Source organism: Cimex lectularius, unplaced genomic scaffold (assembly GCF_000648675.2).
Source record: "Cimex lectularius strain Harlan isolate CLEC.00 unplaced genomic scaffold, Clec_2.1 scaffold35, whole genome shotgun sequence".
In the NCBI taxonomy this organism is placed as follows: Eukaryota; Metazoa; Arthropoda; class Insecta; order Hemiptera; family Cimicidae; genus Cimex; species Cimex lectularius.
Window position 1 is genome coordinate 1,624,620 of NW_019392746.1, and position 20,906 is coordinate 1,645,525.

At 36.0% G+C, this 20,906-nt stretch overlaps 1 protein-coding gene across 2 annotated transcripts in view; it reads right to left on the minus strand.

Annotated features, from left to right (window-relative positions):
* Positions 1-326: 326 nt before the first annotated feature.
* LOC106669298 (protein Skeletor, isoforms B/C) overlaps positions 327-20,906 on the minus strand; it is a 100,564-nt gene continuing 79,984 nt past the window's right edge. The window contains exons 5-13 of one of the 2 annotated variants that reach the window (XM_014398669.2): positions 8,499-8,737; positions 8,253-8,433; positions 6,466-6,486; positions 5,826-6,099; positions 1,804-2,040; positions 1,513-1,689; positions 1,199-1,453; positions 972-1,135; positions 327-835 (exon numbers count right to left, since the gene is read on the minus strand). In XM_014398669.2, coding sequence (XP_014254155.1) covers positions 701-835; positions 972-1,135; positions 1,199-1,453; positions 1,513-1,689; positions 1,804-2,040; positions 5,826-6,099; positions 6,466-6,486; positions 8,253-8,433; positions 8,499-8,737 — 1,683 coding nt within the window. In that variant the 3' untranslated portion in view covers positions 327-700. The remainder of the gene's footprint in view (positions 836-971; positions 1,136-1,198; positions 1,454-1,512; positions 1,690-1,803; positions 2,041-5,825; positions 6,100-6,465; positions 6,487-8,252; positions 8,434-8,498; positions 8,738-20,906) is intronic. The other variant, XM_014398670.2, reaches the window with a different exon arrangement.

Consider the following 20,906-nt stretch of genomic DNA (forward strand, 5'->3'; position numbering starts at 1 on the left):
TTTAAGAAAAATATGAATTTCTTTATTCTTTTGGCAGGACTTAATAATTATTTATGGAACAATCTTAAACCTAAATATTGAAAATTTTTATTTATTTAAACTTGTTTTTATCTTAATTATATAAAAATTCCAAATCAGATTTGATTTCTAAAATTTTGACACAGCCATGACTTTACAAACTTAAATGAAAATATACATATATATATATAAATAAAAAATGTTAAACATAAGTATTAATACTAGGCAGTTGTAATTTTACTAACTTTAGTAAATTGATGTGCTTATTTTAAAAAGTTATTAACATACATGTTATTATATGTATACTTCATTTATTTGTAAAATGTCACCTAAAAATATTTACATTTATAAATTATTGTCTTAGTTTCAATCGTTTTTAATTGAGTATTGTCAAAATCACAGAACAATTTTAAAGATAAATTTTGATTTTTTTTATAGTTTCTTATGAAGACACAGAAACCTGACATGCTTTGCAGGGAGAACAAACCAGTAAATGAGGCCTGGGCGAACATCATGCATTATGAGTGTTGAACATCACTTTTTAGTTCAAATTTTCATCTATTTCAAGAATGATAAGGAAAAAGAGAAGGAAAAAAGGTATTTATGTAAAACACTCAGAATCTCAATGACAAAAATTTGCCCATCGCCACCACTTACAAATCAGAATAGTTCAATGTTTTGTTCACCTAGTCATCATGTAATTTGTGACTAAAAGGAACATAGCAATCGAAAGGTCAGTGACTAAGCTGGGGGCTTTAGATGCTGAAGTGCGATTCGTCACATGAATCTTCCAGCCTAAGTTGTTATGAGTATAACACTGAAAAAAATCGCTCGATTAATGCAACATTTCAATTTTTTTTTTTTTTGTCAGTTTCATAATATAAAATAGTTGTAGAAAAACTGACATTATATAAAAACAAGAAGTTTATTATAAAATTTAATTATTTAATTACCTGGTAATAGAGTATGTCTGGTGTTTCCATTGGTACTGTCCAGTTCAGGTAGGCTGGCTCTCCAGGAACACATTCAAGCCTCAGCGTTTCTAAGTATTCTTTAAACGTTTCTGTTGTTTCCGACTTATCCACGGTTTTATGCTGCCATTCGCAGTACCTCCCGGCTATTATTATTAAAAAAAATTAGATATAAAAACAAAAATGAATAACTAAGTCTTTCTACTCACAAGCTGTGGGATATGGGAAGCCTTCAGAGTCATAGCTAACACCTGCAAATACCCTCTGCTGTCTTTGTTTAATATCTGACTTTTGACCGAAGCCTCCTTCTGGGCTGTCGGTGATATAAAACGGATGGTACCTTGCAGGCTGTGTTGGGTCATTACCACCCTCAACAACAAAAGTGTAGGTCTTACCCCGGATGACATAAATTTCGGGTATAAGAAGATCGTTGATGTACCATGCTATACCCCAAGAAGGTTGACCTACATACAAATAAAAATGTTTATAATTTTATAAGATACTTATAATTTTTAAAATCCACCTGTGATTGGTGTGTATCCTCTTTTTCCTCCTGTAGGACCGATTCTCACAGAGAATACAGTCTCATCTCTAATAACAGCAGGAGGCCATGGTTGAATTTCCTCATCTTCAGGAAGGTGATACAAAGAATTTGTACACTGACCATCTTGCTTTGACCCAAAATCTATCCTGATATCATCTAGAAATATTATATAAATATTTATTTTTGTAAGTTACAATTTTAATTTGAAAAAGAAAAAAGTTAATCATTAATTTGAATGTACTTCTAACTTTTGTTATTATGACATCCTACCGTTAGTCTTATCATTAACTGCATGAGCGTATGCTTCATGGTTGGAATTGAGAGGTCCGATGGCTGCTATGACTGAAGTTTCCCCAGTTCTTGGAATCGGTCTATCATTTATCGGTTCGTTGGTGTGTAGTGCTCTTCTGTAAATAACAGTTGTGATGCCATGCCTTCGCTCTCCTTTTATCAACTCCACATCATCCCTGCCTCCTATTCTATAATCTGGGCACACACCATTATGACCTGAAAGATTAAGATTATTTTAATTATAGTTTAAACCTCAAAAAACATACAGATAGAGAAGGTAGTGAAAATGAGATAAATAGATATATATAGAGAGAGGGAGTGGGAGAGAGAGGAAGAGAGAGAGAGAGAGGAAGTGAGAGAGGAAGAGAGAGAGGGTGAGAGAGGGAGAGGGTGAGAGAGGTAGAGGGTGAGAGAGGGAGAGAGAGAGGGAGAGAGAGAGGGTGAGGGGAGAGGGAAAGAGAGAGGGAGAGAGAGAGAGAGAGGGAGGGAGAGGAAGAGAGAGAGGGAGAGGGAAAGAGAGAGGGAGAGGGAGAGGAAGAGAGGGAGAGAGGGAGAGGGAGAGTGAGAGAGAAATAAAAAATTGCTATGAATTTCTAAACAATAACGATCGTAAAGTAAAAAACCTTGCAATTAAAAACTAGAGATTAAACGGCTATAAAAAATACTGACTTTCTGTTCTCAAATGAGGTTAAACAACTAATACCAATGAACCCGAAAACAAAATGTTATACGGTAGGTCAAATTCCAAAAAGAAAACAAAACTATAAAACCAATAATGTCCTTTTTTCTCCATGTTACTATCTTCCGATATACAGCATTTTTCAGTCAAATCAATAATTTTCTCAACCAATTTAATAATCGTTTCATTCAATATAATAATCGTCTCAAACGATTTAATAATCGTCTCAACTAATTTAATAATCGTTTCATTCGATATAATAATCGCCTTAACCAATTTAATAATCGTCTTAACCAATTTAATAATAGTCTCAAACAATTTAATAATCGTCTCAACAAATTTCAATCAATTTAATAATCGCCTCAACTAATTTAATATTCGTCCCTTTTGGGATTTTATAGTCAGGGAGAAAATAAATACAAGCTAGTAGTTGCGAAAAGCTTTATTTAAATATTAAAAAAGCAAAATTATTTCCTCAAAAAATAAAAATATTTGACAAATGATAATTTTAACTCAACTAATTGTGGCAGCCGTTGGTAGCTTTAAAACTACATCCGTTACGAAATGGAATTGACACTGCAGCTTATTTCAGTTAAGTGATGTGTTCCTTTGGCTTCACCTAACAGGGTCCTCGCAGCTGTATTAATCTTGGAGAAAGCATACTCTGCTGGGTTTAGAGTTGGCGAGTAAGGCGACAGGAAAATAATCGTATGAGAAACTGATTCCACAACCTCTTTTTCTTCAGCAGTTTTGTGGATCCTGGCAATGTCCACGACTAGAAATGCGTTATATAATGAAAGCCCATCAGGTTTTGTATACAGCTCACGCAAAAAATCGCAAAAGAGTGAGCTGTTACCGTTATCTTTTTGATGAAATAATCTTATTTTTTTAATTTGTCTAAAGCTTAATAAAAACAGCTAATAAATAACTCCTAGCTCTTATTTCTTTTCTACCCTCATCATAAAACACCGAAAGGGACGATTATTAAATTGAATGAGACGATTATTACATTTTTTTACGAGGGTTCGCAAAACCCGTCATATCAACCCTCAGGATGCCGGTGTTTTTGAAAAAAAGCCCATTTGTAAGTACGTGAGGTTCGAATGCAAGGCCGCTGGCTTCGAACCCGGGACCTTTAGCCTACAGTGATGGCTGTCAACGCCTAAACCGTTTTATTATTTATTTATAGATTATTAAATTGGTTGAAACGATTATTAGTGAATTATTAATTATTCAGAAATCGTGAGATACGTCTGGTGTGATGTAGGTTTCAGAAAAACATTTTCTTTATCGTGCCAACGTTTCGATCTTTATTGAGATCATCTTCAGGGCCTGGAATTTACAAACATTGTTTACATTTAACAAATACGTGTAGGATGTGGAAAAACGTGAATTTATGCAATGCAAATAAATATTTTTTATATATTCAATCAAAGTATTTCTACTCACTCAAAGTGTTTGTTTTCTGTGTAATTGTGCCATTCTTGCGTATCATGTTAATAGTGCCAGTGAGATTTGCTGTTTTATGTTTATATACGTTGGATTTTGAAGGGAGTCGGTATAGAAAGACATTTTTGTATAAGAAGTCGGCTTCTTTGAGGTGAAAAGAGCCGATGATGGGAAAAAAACGTGGGTAATGGTTCGGCCTGAAGATGATCTCAATAAAGATCGAAACGTTGGCACGATAAGAAATTGTTTTTCAGAAACCTACATCACACCAGACCGCAACTCATTATTTCTGAATAATCGTTGTTAAGAAAGTTGCTCTATCTAAAATTTTTCCAACGTGGTTGCAAATGTTTTTTCAAATTTTAAATTTATTAGTTTTTTAAAGATTCAATGTTAGTTTTTTTACGAAAAATTAAATTGAAAGTTCAAGAAGGGTGCCTTATTACGGAAATATTCATTTCAATGCGGTTTTTGGATGTACCCAAAATGGTCAAGAGCCAATTTATCACCGTAGATAAATGAAAAAAAACATACAAAAATAAAAATCTATTATATCTGCGAAAAGTTTGAGAATCTATGGTTTATACGAACTTTTTGTTGCATTTGAAGTTAGAAGAACTTTATTGATGTATTATTTTTGTACTTTGTATGACAAAAACGACAAAAACGTTTCATTTCAAATCGACATCCGTAGTCTCCTATTGTATATAAAAATGATGACCCTAACCTCCTAACCATTTTTTTATTGATTCCTTTTTGTACCATTCTAAATGGCAACCATCTTAGTATTCACTTTCAATTATTTTTCTCGAGCGAAATATATTTATCAAATTATTAAACCTGAAAACTTTAGCAATAAAAATATTTTTATAAAACTACACAATTGTAATGGATATTAATAATAATTAAAATTTTCCACCAATTTGTAGTCCAATTGAAATTGTCTCCTAATATTGTGTATAATAGAAAGGGTTTTCAAGTATAATATGTTCTGAAAAGACAAACAAATACATTTAGGAACAATGTTTGTAAATCCCAGGCCCTGAAGATGGCTCTCAATAAAGATCGAAACGATGGCACGATAAAGAAAATGTTTTTCTGAAACCTACATCACTGAATAATTATCGATTAACGGTCACTAATCGCCACACATTATAGTGAATGAAACGATTATTAAATTGGTTGAGACGATTATTAAATTGGTTGAAAAAATTATTAATTTGACTGAAAAAAGCTTATTAAAAGACTAAAAAAAGGATCTAAAAGAATTCCTCCAATTAGTTAATTAATTCTTCACACCCTAGTATAAATTTCACATTGGAAATAAATGAAGATAGTTGTTTAAACTTTTTAGACTTAAAAACTGCCCACAAAAAATAACCTAATTGAAATAAACTTATACAGAAAACCCACAACTACAGACACCGTGATATCAGGAGATTCTTCTAATTTTTCATGAGGAACAGTGGAGCACAATGCCATTCAAGTATAAGTAGACAGAAGGGTTTAGAAAGATGGAAAACAATGTAGGACCAAGGAATTAGCCTTGGGTGACACCTGCAATTGACGACAAGAAGGTGTGGTTTTCTCTTACTAATGCCAAAACCAAAAAAATACGTCAGAGTCAGTTAGTTAGGATTAACTAGCACACTAATCCACCAGAAAGGAGCAGTAGAGCGCGATGTCACAAGCAACAGGGGGAACACCTACTACTGTCGATAAACAGACTATTTTGGGTAAAACCAAACAAAAACTGTAACTGTAGTTAAATATTCACCCAAAAATGAAATAAAGACAAGTTACTTTTCGAAAGGTATAAATTTTCGCTGTAATTTACTTGGTGGACGTTTTGAGGAATAATTATACAACGTACCATCACATTGAGCTGTGGCTGACATGTAGTAATCGACAGCGTGGAATGAATCTTTTTCCTTATTGTAGTAGGCAACTACTACATCTCCTCCAACCATGGTAGACCTCCCCTGTTCGCCGGAAATGCCGAATGCCATGTACTGATCTTCCCTGATCTTGGCTGAAAGTGTGATCTGAACCCATTCTCCTTCGATGGACCATTCGACTTGCATCCTCTCGTCGAGCAACTCACGGCAGTTGGAGAACACCTCGTCCTCCGGGCTGACGCTCGTCGTCTACCAAAAAAAAGCTAAATAAACAATACGTTTTTTATGATGTATACACAGAGTGATACAGTCTTCAAAATGCAGGTGTTTAATTTTTCGTATTCAATTTATTTTTTAATATAACGTCAATTTGAATATGGTAAAATTGACAATTGTTTTATTTTATGATAACAAACTTAGGCCTACTTATCGTGAAGCCATGCCATTTCAAACGTGCTTTCAAGTTATTCGAATAATCGAATTTTCTAAATATTTCCCGAATTTTTAAAAGAAATCAAATGCAAAAGACAAAATCTCGTACAGAAAAATGGCAAAGAGGCTCCATGATCCTTTTTCAAAGCAAAAGCAAAGCGGATAGGAATGATTTTCACTTACCGGGGAATACCACCAAGCTGGCTGTGTTCCGAAAGGCAGCAGTATAAAAGAGAAAGAGTGAGTTGAAATTCAGGCTGGACAAACATGACGAAAGTATCTGACATTAAAGTGAGTTATAAAGAAATTTTTCTTTACTTAAACCATTTGTTCCTTCAAACTAAAATAAATCGAAACTGCAGTTTTAAAGATTTAAAGCAAAATCAAAATTAGCACGATAGAACGGCCACAGGTTAAACAGACTAATGTGATAATTAGTAAACCTCACGTACAATTGAAACTGTAGTATTTTTAATTAAACCTCGTATTGTTTGTTTATAATTTTATGCACCTTAGTGCACCTTAACACAACTCCGGTTGTAATTTTATTGCGTATGGGCAAAAAGGAAAGAAACTCAAGGTGGACGCAACCAGCGAATAATACTACCAATGTACAGATACTTCAGTTTCATCTATAATTAATCAGAAAGCTCTCTATTTTACTGAAACTCAAGGTGGACGCAACCAGCGAATAATACTACCAATGTACAGATACTTCAGTTTCATCTATAATTAATCAGAAAGGTCTCTATTTTACTGAAACGTCATTTAAGTTTTCTTAAATACATGCGTAAATGTATATCTGACAAATACGAAGTTTCGACTCTTTTTGAGGTCTACGAGATGTTTAACCTGCAATTGATTGTATCAGGTCATTCCTACTCACCTATTCTCATTTACCAAGTCAAAATCAAAAGGTCAGCCTCAGTGAAGTGAAATAAGTTATACCGGAAACAAGGAAACAAGAATAATGTACTTGTTGGAACTTGTTTAGTACGAGATAACCTCGTTTTTTCTGGTCTTAGAAAATTTATTGAAATTTTTCGTGTTTCCATTAATACAGCCACGATTAATATTTAAAGTTAAAAATGTTTTAACGTTAAAATTTAAAGATACAATAATAAATTTCAGGAAAATTTTACGACATTAGGCGTGGATCGTAGTCTTGGATGCCTAACCACGTCTTCAAGTTAATAAAAGTTTAATATTTCTAAAGATCGTACAAAATTATTGAATAAATCGTTCGATCTAAATATTAAAACTGTATCGTCAATTAAAGTATTTGGTCTCACACGGGAGGGCTTAACGTCCAAGTTGTTTGCCTAATTCGTCTTGAAGATGCTTCACATAGAATTGTTTTTTTCCAATTGTGATGATTAGTTGGATAGATTGTTTGTACATCTCTTCTTTTGTATGTGTTTGTGGCCCAAAGCAAGATGACCAAATTTTAAATGGTGATTCAATGAACGAAAAAAGGCGACCATGGTAGATTGGAAAGAACTACAAACCTATGGAGTGTTCTGGTCCACGTAATATCGACCGAAACACCCACAAATTTTTGTAATTTTTAATTTTTATTGTCTAAATGTAAATTAGAGAAAAGCCTTTCTAAACGGCTTGTTTAACATAAAACTCATAATTGACTGGAGGGACTCAGAAAAACATGAGAAATTAATATATCAAAGATCTAGAGTGAACCAGAACTAACTCAGCTAGTCAGTCAATTTGAACTAGGCAATGAACGCTAGATAGGACGATATAAATACCAAATGGACGATACAAAAAAATAACGCATAAAGATTAAATTCGTTATCGATTTTCTGTAAATATAATTATACTTGAATAATATTACAAATAAGAGACTAATAGCAAACATTTGGAAATAAATAGTTTTATCGTTATGAGCAAAGGCTATCTCAAAAGTGAACGATTCTAATAAAGGATTTTGGCCATTTTTCTTTGTTACTAACAGTTATTTTCGTCTGTCCCAGAGCCGGTGGGACGTCCAGGTCCTTTGGAATGTATACATGGCCGAAGTTGTGTTTGTACTGTACACACCAGACGGCGAGCCAGTCTATGTCGTAGACGGTCAGATTTCCGGGAAGCACTATTTCTATGTCGTTACCGTAATAGCCGGACAGAGGTTCGATTCTGGAAGAACAAAATGTATAAGAAGAAGACGAATGGATGTATAGTTTTCTTTCGAAATGATTTACGTTCGTTTTTCACTGGGCACTTTAGTGCCGGTGTCGTGAGGCTCAGGACCGTTTCCCACCCAGAAATAGGCGTCTGGACCTGCACCGTCGTAGTGCAGATTCGGGATGTAGAAAGTCTTGGCGTCGAGGATCGTGATATTGCCCGATTGCAGTCGATGAGCCAGCCTCTTGAACTCCGGGAGCACTCTCGTCTTCGGAGCGACTAAGTTCGGTGGTATGAACACTTCGCCGAAGTTCACCTACAACAAGCCGATGTCGTCATTAGTAAAATTGTCCTAAAATCAAATCAACTTTGGTCAAAAATTAAAGATTTCAACGTAAAATTCATATTTTAGTTTTTCTCGCAATTTTATCTGAAAAGAAAACGCCTTAAACTAACAACACCAAATAACATTAAGTTTTTGAATATACAAAACAACATTAATTTCCAGAAATTAAGATCAAAACAGATATTGTGATGTACTTGGTCTATTGGGCACGCATTTCCAGAATAGTTTGGCCTTAATATATGGGAACAGTCAATACACAGCTCTATGCTGTGATCGTATATCCTGATTAGTTTGAAATAGGAAAGACAATCGCTCCAAAACAACCGAAGGATCCGGATCAGGCATTTTCCGTACAAGCCCAAAATATGAGCAATCAAACTCATAAGGGAAGTATACTACGGTCTTTCAAGCGGAAATACATGCCATCAATGCTTGTGCCCTGGAAAATCTTAGAAGAGGTTACACTGACAAAAAAATCCTCATAAGATCAGACAGCCAAGCAGCCATTAAAGCATTAGCATGTAAAAGAATTACATCAAAACTAGTCAGTGAATGGATCCAAAATCTCCAAAACTGGGAAAACACAACAATCTGATGATATCTTGGGTGCCAGGGCACAGGGAAATTTTGGGTAACGAGGAAGCAGACAACCTGGCCAGAGGAGGATCTGCAAGACCATACATAGGCCCCGAACCTATCCTTGGGATAACAAAAACAAACATAGAATCCTCCATCGCAGAATGGATCCAAGCAAAACAAAAGAAGAAGTGGATAAACTTTAGCGGTACAGTAAACAGTAAACATGATGAAACAACCCTCACCAAGATTGGCAAAAACACTGCTGCAATTGGAGAGGGCAAAACTCAGAGGAGTGGTGGGACTACTAACCGGTCACTGGTATCTGAGAAAACATCTACACAACATGGGTATGTACAGCGATGATCCCATCTGCAGATTATGTAATGAGGAGGAGGAAACAGCCACTCATATCATCTTCGAATGCGAAGCAACAGCTCAATGGAGGTTTAACCTAACGTACGGAAAAGACTTAGGGAATCAAATTGCAGCAACAACAGTCAATGACCTGATACTTCTAAAAAGAAGGATTCAGTCTATTGATTGAACTAAGGAACTAGGAAGGTACAATAAGCCAGAAGGCTGCAGTGCCTGGGGAATCCAAACCCCGCTTCCCAGTATCCTTTCTACCATACCATACCAAGACAATCAAATTCAATTCCGCAATTCTGCGGTAGCATAAGAAAAATTCTTTATTTCTCCGCTTTAATTCTTAAACGAAAGTACTCTTTAAAATGACTGGGACAGTCAGTACACTTGCTCGAATCTTAGATCATAATTCCTAAAGGGTTTAACATTTCGTTTAAGAACTTCTTTAACCTAATTTTTTAGAGCTGAAGTCAAAATCCCTAAGCTTAAATGGACCTTCCATGTCAGAAGAAAAAGGGATACAATTGCTTCAACCTGTTTTCGTAGTTGAATAGTCAACCAAATCCTATGTCTTTTCGTTGTTCATTTTCTTCTTTGGCATACTACATTCTTTAGTGATGCCGAATCGTCTCCTTAAGATGCTTAAAACATTCAATTTACTTGCTCAAACTGTCCTCCTGACTCTAGAGTAGTTTGGGAAAAGCAAACCTCAGTCCAATTAACTAACGTTTAATTGAGCCCCTTCTACTTCGCGCTACCACATTCCTTGTTGCTCTGGTAAAAATCCTCACACCAAAATCCTCATTTAGATGTCAGAAAACCGTAATGGGCTAATAGCACGTGCCCCATGCAAGATTTGCCCGTATTTCGCTAATAGTTCAATGAGTTCAGGCCATTAAAATCATATAACCTATCGTTGAAACCATCTATAGCCTACCACGTTTGTTGTTGTTAAATTCCTAGTCCACAAAACCTTTTACGATTAAACTGAAACAGTCCTTGGTCCTAACTGTGCATGCATTTCTAGAATAATTTGAAATCAGCAAGTTGTTCTCCTTCTTTGCTACAGCCGAAATCCCAAGGCCAAAATACTTCTTTAGACCACCTTAACAGTAATAGTACTTATTTTAAACTGGGCTCCTATTTCCTGGATAGTTCGAAGTGAGCTAGACGACTAAATCCTATAACCTTTTGTTTTCTTTGGCCTACTTCATTCTGTTACTCCGGTTGAAATCTCCAGGTCAAAATCTTGTTCAATTTCCCAGGGAACAGTCAATACACAGTTTCAAGCTGTGCTCGTTTTTCTCGAATAGTTTGAAATAGGCTAGACAGCCAAATTATGAAATTACTTATCGTCCAATTTCTTCTTTAACCTACCATAATTTTTTGTTACTACATTCAAATTTTACGGATCAAAATTTTTCCTAAGATGCCTGGGAACAGTCAATGCACAGCTGTGATCGATTTTTCGCAAAGAATGCTAATTCTTTTCCTAATTCTTTATTTTTTTAAACCAAAACACTCCCCACACAAGACTTAAAAAACAGCAACTTAATACAAGACGTGCACACTACGAAGACTTTTAAGACCGAAATCGACTTTGACAATTAAGACAATACTAACGCTATACAAGACTTTACTAAGACCAATATGGACATACGGAGTAGAACTGTGGGGCACTGCCAAGCCTTCCAATATCCAGCGCATCCAGTCCTTCCAATCGAAAGTCCTTAGACAAATTGTCAAAGCACCTTATTATGTCACTAACCTCACTATCCACAAAGACCTCAACATTCCTTTTGCCAACGAACTAATCCAGTCCAGATCCCTTACCATCCTTCCATACCAAACTTTCGAACCATCCTAACCATACTGCTCGAGCCCTATCCACTCATTCCCATCCTGACAACCCACCACGTCGCCTCAACCGACGATGGCCTCGGGACCTCCTTGATTCCTAGTCATACATAATGAGTGCCAGCAATGGCTGGCTCCTCAAAGCATGTGTTCTACCGGTGCAGTGCTGGCATTAGTGCTAGTATTGTGCTGTGTGATTTATCATTCATGTGTACATATTTGTATAGTATACAATTCTGTATAGGTAACAAATAAATTAAAACAAAACACTCTTTAAGATTAAAAAGGAACAGTAACGATACTTATTTCAGGCTATGTTCGTGATTCCCGAATATTCGAATAGTTTAAGGTGGAAAAAAACAAATCCTATACCTTTTCTTTTTCCAAATTCTTCGTCAACCGATAACATACCTTTATGCTCTGGTTGAAATCGTCCTTTAGGTGGCCTCTCCAGTAATGGGACTTACGACAACCTGTGCCCTAGTTTCTGAATAGTTCAAGTTATGACAGGAAATTACTATAACTTTTCGTTATTTAACTTCGTGTTTAGCCAACTACATTATTTGTCGCTATGGTCCAAAAGTAGGCCAAAAGACTATAGACCACAAGTAATGAACCTTGCTCCATGGTGCATGCAGACAACAGAAGGCCCTGAAGATGATCTCAATAAAGATCGAAACGATAAAGAAAATGTTTCTCTAAAACCTTCATCACACCAGACCGCATCTCACGATTTCTGAATAATTATCGATTAACGGTTACTAATCACCACACATTTCTACATGAGAAGAACGAAGAACATGGGATTCTATGAACAAATTTCAACTACATATGGACACGAAGCAAAAAGTATTCTGAAGGACATCGCCAACAATGAGAAGAAACTCGTAACTATCAACCAGAGAACTTTTTTGTTGAAATGCAGACAATACAAGGCCCTGAAGATGATCTCAATAAAGATCGAAACGTTGGCCCGATAAAGAAAATGTTTTTCTGAAACCTCCAAGGTGCATGCAGACAACGGAAGGCTCTGAAGATAATCTCAATAAAGATCAAAACGTTGGCCCGATAAAGAAAACGTTTTTCTGAACCTACATCACACCATACCGCATTTCACGATTTCTGAATAATTATCGGTTAACGGTCACTAATCACCACACACTTCCTCCAAGCTATGCTCGTATTTCTCGAAAAGTTAAAAATGGGAAAGATAAGCAAACTTATAGCCTTTTCGTGGTCATACGTCTTCGGTCTACCACAAAATTTGTTGCTTCGGTCGAAATTTCTAGACAAAAAAGCTTCTTAAGATTATACAGAAATAATAAAAATATTTGCTTCAAGTTGTCTTCCTTAGTTCTGGGGTAGGTTGGCAAATCAAGTCTTATCCCAATCCTATAAGCTTTCGTTCCTCAACCAATCACATACTTTGAAATAGCTTGGTCGTTTCCAATGATTTTGGTCTGCCTATTCCAGCAGTTTTGGTCTACCTGACGCGTTTAGACTTTTTTCTATATTTTGTAGCAGGCCTTCTATTTTTTAGTTTTGTATTTGTTACCGACTATCTGAACCTGATGATTACTAGGCCCATGTCTGTTTACAAGCAAAAAAATCAAGATGGTAATACGAAAAATCGCGTCAGATAGACCAAAACTGCGATGTAAATTCAGATCCTGTTTCAGACAGAATATTATTACAATCGCCATTTCACCGGGGAGAAAGTCGCTCAAGCCTTCGCCGTTTGAATGTTCAGATTTTAAATATCAGTTCCAGTTTAGAAAAACTTTGCTCCCCTCTCTCCCTGAGGGACGGAGTGAAAAAGCCGTGACAAGAGTCCGACCGGGGACTTAAGCATATTCGTAAGTCAAAAGCGTGCTTCGGAGTGGCGGAGGGAGCGAGCCGGGTACAGCATGCGCCTTGGCGTTGGAGGGCGGGACTTGGGGGTGGTTCGATACGGCTCAGACTGCCTCGAACTACACCTAGAATCCCCGGTATGCTTTTTAACGGCGAGAAGCCGTCTCGAAAGTACGAAAGCTGAATCATATTTTAGAAGTCTGTTAGATAATTTACGCAGATTAGTTATGACTTCTTTCCCCTTAATAAAATAATGTGGGAGGAGCATTTGAACAGAAAATTTTATACAACTGTAGCATAAAAAAACTGAATTATTTTATTTCCGCCCGAGAATATAGGATGAATTATTAGCCCATAAATTTATAAAATACACTATGCAATTTCGTATGTAGTTGAAACCATATGATAAAAAATAAATAAATATAAAGACAGAATTCAATTTTCAATAAACGAAAAAACGTTTATAAACATGTGTCAATTTATAAAACAAAAAGCGAAGAAAAGAAAACACTAATTAAAACCTGTATCTTCTGGAAGAAGAGCAAAACAGAAAAATGCCTAACGCCTGGCGGTCAGGTGTTGCGCAATGGTATAGCGTTTATTTACAGGGGCAGGACGGTTCCATGTTTTCCGTTCGGAAAAGTCAATAACTTTCCAAATACACTAATCAAAAATTATATCGCTAGACGAACCGTTATATCACCTTTTTCAAGGACTTATTACTAGCATTTATAAATATAATATAAATTCCAATTTTTGTATAATTGTTTTGAGAAATTTCCTTCATATAACTTCTTGTCGTTTTGAAGCAGAATAGTAAAAAATTATCGAGATTTTTTTTAACTTAAAGACTTTACCACCGGCTTATAGTGTATTTGCATTCTTCCTGAAGCATAAGTCTTCGTTTTAGAGACTAGAACCAGTGGGAAAAGTACTCCATGTACTTAATGCGTTTCTTTCACGTTTCTGACGATTTTATTTTAAAGGGTCATGTCCTAATGGAAAACAGATGCAGTAACTTTAGTAACATATAACTTTATTTTACTTTACTTCTGAAAGATAATTTCACTTTCAAGTAAATTTAGAAAAAATGAAATATTTCAAGTAGTTTACTGCAATTATTTAAGATATAGTAACATTCAATTTTTAACCTTAGATCTTATTAAAGAAGAAGAAGAAGAAATATTTATTTGTTTAAAAAATTGTTTTTAAAAATACAGGTCATGCTACTTTAAACAGAAGAATTACATATAATTAGATATACAATTTGAAAATATTACAAAATAAATTAATTATTAAGAAATCGTGAGATGCGGTCTGGTGTGATGTAGGTTTCAGAAAAACATTTTCTTTATCGTGCCATCGTTTCGATCTTTATTGAGATCATCTTCAGGGCTCAAAGTGTTTGTCTTCTGTGTAATTGTGCCATTCTTGCGTGTGTGAGCACTCTCAAAACGACACGCAAGAATGGCACAATTACACAGAAGACCAACACTATGTGCCCTGAAGATGATCTCAATAAAGATCGAAACGTTGGCACGAAACAGAAAATGTTTTTCTGAAACCTACATCACACCAGACCGCATCTCACGATTTCTGAATAATTATCGATCACCACACATTTTACAAAATAAAGTCACTTCATAGCAATAAAAAAAACTTTATATGGGCACTATGTAATATTATCGTTTACCACACGCTAAAATATTGCATGTCCAAAAAATTATATAAATTTCATTTAATTAAGGGTTTTAGTTGAGATAAAAAACTCAGTGTCACGAGCGGGATTCGTACCCACGATCTTCGGCTAAATACGCCGCTGCTCTACCACTAGAGCTATCGTGACCTCGATCCACTCGGACACTAAGTTCCCATCTCAACCCCACCGTCGTTAGTGTCCGAGTGGATCGAGGTCAAGATAGCTCAAGTGGTAGAGCTTTTAACAAATTGAAGTTCGTCAGCTATGATTAGGCACGGATAATATAATTAGGTTCCATTTATTGGGCAGATTTCGTACAATTGTAATTTCTGAATATATATATATATATATTGTTTAAAATTAATAGCCAAACATTGAAGCATCTGGTTTGAAAATGATCCTCTTTAAATCATTTGATGTCAATGTTTTTTTTTCCGACTGCACTGGGTTGTACTATATACGGCCACTGCTGTAAATAATTTATATAAGTTCACTAATTTTCGAGGTCCGCTTACCAATCTTTCAATTACTTAAGGTTTTTAGTTGAGATAAAAATGTCAGTGTCACGAGCGGGATTCGAACCAACGATCTTCGGCTAGATACGCCTAGTTTTATATTTAAAATAATCTTCAATTCCACCATAGCAGGAAATAGATCGATACACATTATTGTACATTGAATTTAGGGTTCTACTTAAATCCAACGCAAGTCGGTGACTTTCAGTCTTAAATACTTAATCTTTTAACAAGGAGCAGACCAACCTTGAATTATTTTGAAAAACCCACGAAGAATATTTCAGAGAATAAAACTGATTAAGATGGACCGAAAAATTCTTTTTTAAATAATTTTTACAATTAAACTAAAACCGATTTTGTACATCGGCTGGTTCCATGGGATTTCTTAGTGTAAAAGTGCTTCAAATCTGTTAAAGTTAGGAATCAAGTGTTTTGTCTGGATTTTGGCGTGTCAAACATTATTTATTTATGCGGTATTCTTCGAAAGGAATATTGAAGTTGGGTGAATTTCGAATGTAATGAGTGAATGGTTTCAGTAAAACTAGAAAGAGAAGATAGGAATCTGCTTGTGCAAGAAAATGCCGATGGAGGGAAAAAATACTGAAATATTCTTTGCGCGATGAAAGGGTGGGAATATAAAATGGGTTCTGAATTTTGGTGTATTATATTTATATATTTTTTATTTATAAATTATGTTAATAGTTTACTAATGACTTAGAGAGTGAGAGAGACTTAGTAGAGAATGATAGTGGATGTTGAAGAAATCCTCTTCCTACGGATTTTAAAAATATGTGTTTTATGAAAGAGGTATGATCACCGAAGGTCAACTTTTCATCCAATAAAACATAAGTTCTAATACAGAGAGAGAAAGAACTTAGATTTTACTTAATTTTTTTTAAGTATGGAGAAGAATAGGTAACTGTGAAGCACTTGGAAAAATTCAAGTCCAAATTATTTTGAGAACAACACTGGCTTAAGGCATGAAGAGTATATCATTGAAAGGCTCTCTGAATTAATGAATTTTAGGTCACCTGTAGATATCATAGATATCTATATTAAAAACAAGTGCTAAATGCGGAAATATCGGTGACCGAAATTACTATCAATTTATAGGATTAATTACCAGGTAACCAGAAATCTTCCTGCAGATTAAAAGGGTTTAAAAAGGGCCACAATTAAAAATAGTTTAGAATTATTTTAGTCGGGGAATAGTCTTCATCGGCAGCTATAACCTTCTCCCAAACAGTTACTAGCCCAGTTATGGCCTTCCTACAAAGGTTTGGGCCCTAAAACTTAAAAATAATGTCAGCTCATTTTCCAGCTGTTGGTAATTAACCTCCGATTAGGCATATGATTGTATATTGCTAAGAAAAGATCAAAGTCAAATGGGGCCAGGTCTGGATTGTACGGAAGGTGTGATAAGACTTCCCAACCAAACTTCATTATCACCTCCTGTGTTGTTCTGGTAGTACGAGTTCTCGCGTTGTCCTGGTTAAAAATTACACCTTTTATGTTCAGGTGGTTTCGGGTGCAAAGGCACGAGACACTCGTTGCAGTTGGCCTGAGAAGATTTCTGCGGTGATGGCCTGGCCAAGTGGCAGGAGTTCGTAGTGCACTAGTCTCGGGTCAATATAGCAGGGTCATTTGGTGACAGCCAATGGTATGACTTGCTGGTGTTACAGTGCAGGATCCAATTTTCATACCATGTGACAATCCAGCCAAAACACCTCTTTACTTTGTGCCGTGAAAGGAATGAAAGGCAAATGTTTAGGCTCTGAAGCTTATTACCATCTGTCGATGTCCCAAGTCGATGTAAGTTAGAGCGGAATGGTTAAATATTCTAACGTAGAACTCTTTGGCAAGCTTCTGTCATGTTTGACTCCATTCAAGTTCGATAGCTTTCCTAATACGTCGTCTTCAAGACCGACTATCTGCCAGATGGGGGTTCAACCTCAATCCCCTCATTCCCAAAAGCAAACATTTTGTACCACTCACTTATTTACGTAAGTACTACGTACAATTGTGGTTTTGAAGCCATGAGAAAGAAACTATTTTAAAATTTACAGAGAACTGTTCGACTCAAAGAGAATTTTTCTTTATGAACTGACGCATTACCTTTTAATAACACGTGATAACGCAAAAATCGCATGGACTTTTTTGATTACTTAATGTTGGCGCCAGCCATCTCATTTTTAAATATACTTTTTATTGGATTATTGTAATCCCTAATCCTACTCCCACGCTCCTTGCAAACCCAGTCCTGTTCTACTCCTATGATAGAAAGGTCCTCACGTCTCTCTTTTCTCATGCCTTTTTCTCCCGTATTAATAAAAAAGTCTTTAATCACGCGACCACGAAAAACCCTCTGTGCTGCTGCATCGATCTCTTCCACCTGAATTCATCGGATATTCTGCGACGAAGTCAGAGTAATCGGGCCCGAGCACTTCTTGCAGCCTGCATCTGAAGGAAGGTGGTAAGTCCCCCATGAATTTCTCCCTTCATTTATTTTAATTTAGAATTTTCTTAAATTTATTTTATTAACGTTTCATTTTTTTTAAATTATTATTTTTTTCTTACATGGCATTGGCCGTAACACTTACTATTTGAGATCTACCGGTAGGATAATTATTCAACTGTTTTGGAAGTTTGTTATGAACCACCATTTACCATGAGCATGGTTGACTGTGTCAAAGTCCTACGAGAATATGTATAGATACAGGCAACTTAGCCTTTATTAAATGGCTATAGTTGAATACTGGAGTCTTAACCGATCTGTGACGGTAGAATCACCTGCTGCGGAAAATATTTTGCTCAGGAATGATAATATTTCGACGATGAAAAGTCATATTGATGATGGATTCAAATACTTGTGATATGATAACAGAAGATTAGGACTGTGGTCGGATAAGGTTGTAAAATTTCAAAACACTCTCAAAATTGGTGATTTGAAGAATTAGTTAGCCAAAAATTGCATATTTTTAAAGGAAAATTTGCTTATAAAAAGCTGATCTGGTAAAATAAAAAACGTGAACGATGCTTCTTCCCTCCATGTTTCAAGGTTGATCATCCATTTGCCAAAAGATCATTTTGCCGAGTTTCACTTTTTTTTATATATTAGTTTGGATGAAATGTTAAAAAATGATTAATCTGACCATGAAAGTTCTTAAACTTTCAATTCTATTAAATTCACTAATTTCGCGGTCCGCTTGATCAATTAATATATTACAATTAATTAAGGTTTTTAGTCGAGATAAAAAAGTCAATGGCACGAGCGGGATTCGAACCCACGATCTTCGGCTTGATACGCCGCTGCTCTACCACTTGAGCTATCGTGACCTCGATCCGCTCAGACATTAACTTCTTATTTCAACCGCACCTTTTGAATTTTCCCTCCTTTTTGCCTTTTTCAATTCTATATTAAATTAATGTTTTAATTTCTATAACATGGGGATAGAAATGAGTATTTCTCAAATTGAAAACGTTATAGATTAGATAGAGCTTGGATTGATAAATTGAGGGTTTTAATGACTAATAACATGAAATAACACTAACTGGCTCAATACAATCTAGGAGTTTTAAATAATAAATTTTTGAGTATTCTCACTCCACGTGTTCCACCAATAACGCGCGATAGTATCCGAGCGTACATAAATGTAAAAGGAGGGTTTGACAAGAGTACGGTTTTACGTTTTATGGACAATTGATTGCAATAGAAGGGGTATGAATAAATTGACCGGGCTGAGCGCGCATGATTCACGGCGGGGTGTGATTGACTATAGTCGCACGAGGGTATCACTGAAGCACGCTCGGCTAATTTAAATGGGGGTCGGTGGTCGTGTCACCACGGTTTTTACACGGCCCCGTTACGGCTCACGCTTCCGTTTTCATCCTCCGACTCGCCCCTCGCACGCAAGGGTGGCTTCTTTGTCTCCTGATCGTCCTGCGGGGAGAGAAGACACAGGGCTTACACCCTTTTGCCCCGTCCCGTTGCCACGACGACCGCCTTCACCTGGAAAACGGACTATCTGACAACAAAGCCAAAATCGGCTTTTCTACGTTGAGTCAATCCGATTCGTCACCAAGCGACATCGCTTTTTGTATTTTGCAACATGCTCGGATGTTTCCTACAGTACGTACAGTACCCCTGGAGCCTGAGACTATCAATTTATGAACCAAGTGTGACTTATTCGATAAAATTCAAAGAAGGATTTGATCACGATATAAAATTACTTTATCAATCAATGGCGCACAGTCACCTAGAGTATGCCAGTGTTGTTTGGTCGCCGGGTTCTTTAGATGGGTCTTACATGATAGAAAGGGTACAGAGAAAGGCCATGAAATACCTTTTTTACAAGATATGCAATCACAGGAAGTGCCCCATTGCCCCTATGAAGCCAGGCTTGCTCCAGTAGGCCTGGATTCTCTGGCGGATAGAAAAGTTTTGGCTTCCGTTATGTTTCTGTGGAAAATCTAGGCACACTGCAAGTGAATAGGAACAAAGTCAAGTGTGGTTCAACATAAACCTGGTCAGTCACTGGTGATTTGATTTGCCCATGATCAAATCTTTGCGTGCCATCAACTTCCTGGTTCTTTAACCAATAAGTAGCTTCAAAAATTTACTACTGGCTTTGCTCTGAGTAACCTGAATATAAGACAAGAAAGACAATGTCATTTACTCTCTGGAGATATACATTGGCTTTAGAGTTCCCCGGCGTCAACTTCGGACCCCATGAATTATTTGGTACTTCACGGCACAGGACCAAATACGGGTAAGATTCTTCAAGCTCCAAAGCATAATATACATAAATTCGGTATCAGTGCGGATCCCTTCTCTTAAAAACAATATAAAACGAGCTTTAAAATGTAAATGAGAGTTTATTTAATACTGTTATTGTGCTACTTATTCATCTATTTATAATGTTGATTTGTTTATTAAAAGTGTTGGCCCTTCTTTATTCTTTATTTTTATATCCTTTTTTTATTAGTTATATTTTAATGATTGAAGTGTTGTTTGACTGTCCTATGCTTGGGTAAAAACCTTAAAAACCTGACCTGTTTGGACTGTAAATAAATAAAATAAAAATTCAAAGAAGTATTTGAACATGATTAAATCCAACACCAGCGTGATATCTGTTTTATGCTATGCCATACCTGGCTATGCTTTTATTCTACCTGCAGTACTCAGGTTGCTCAGAGCAAAGCCAGTAGTAAACTTTTGAAGCTGCTTATTGGTTAAATATCCAGGTAATTGATTGAACCCAAAGATTTGATC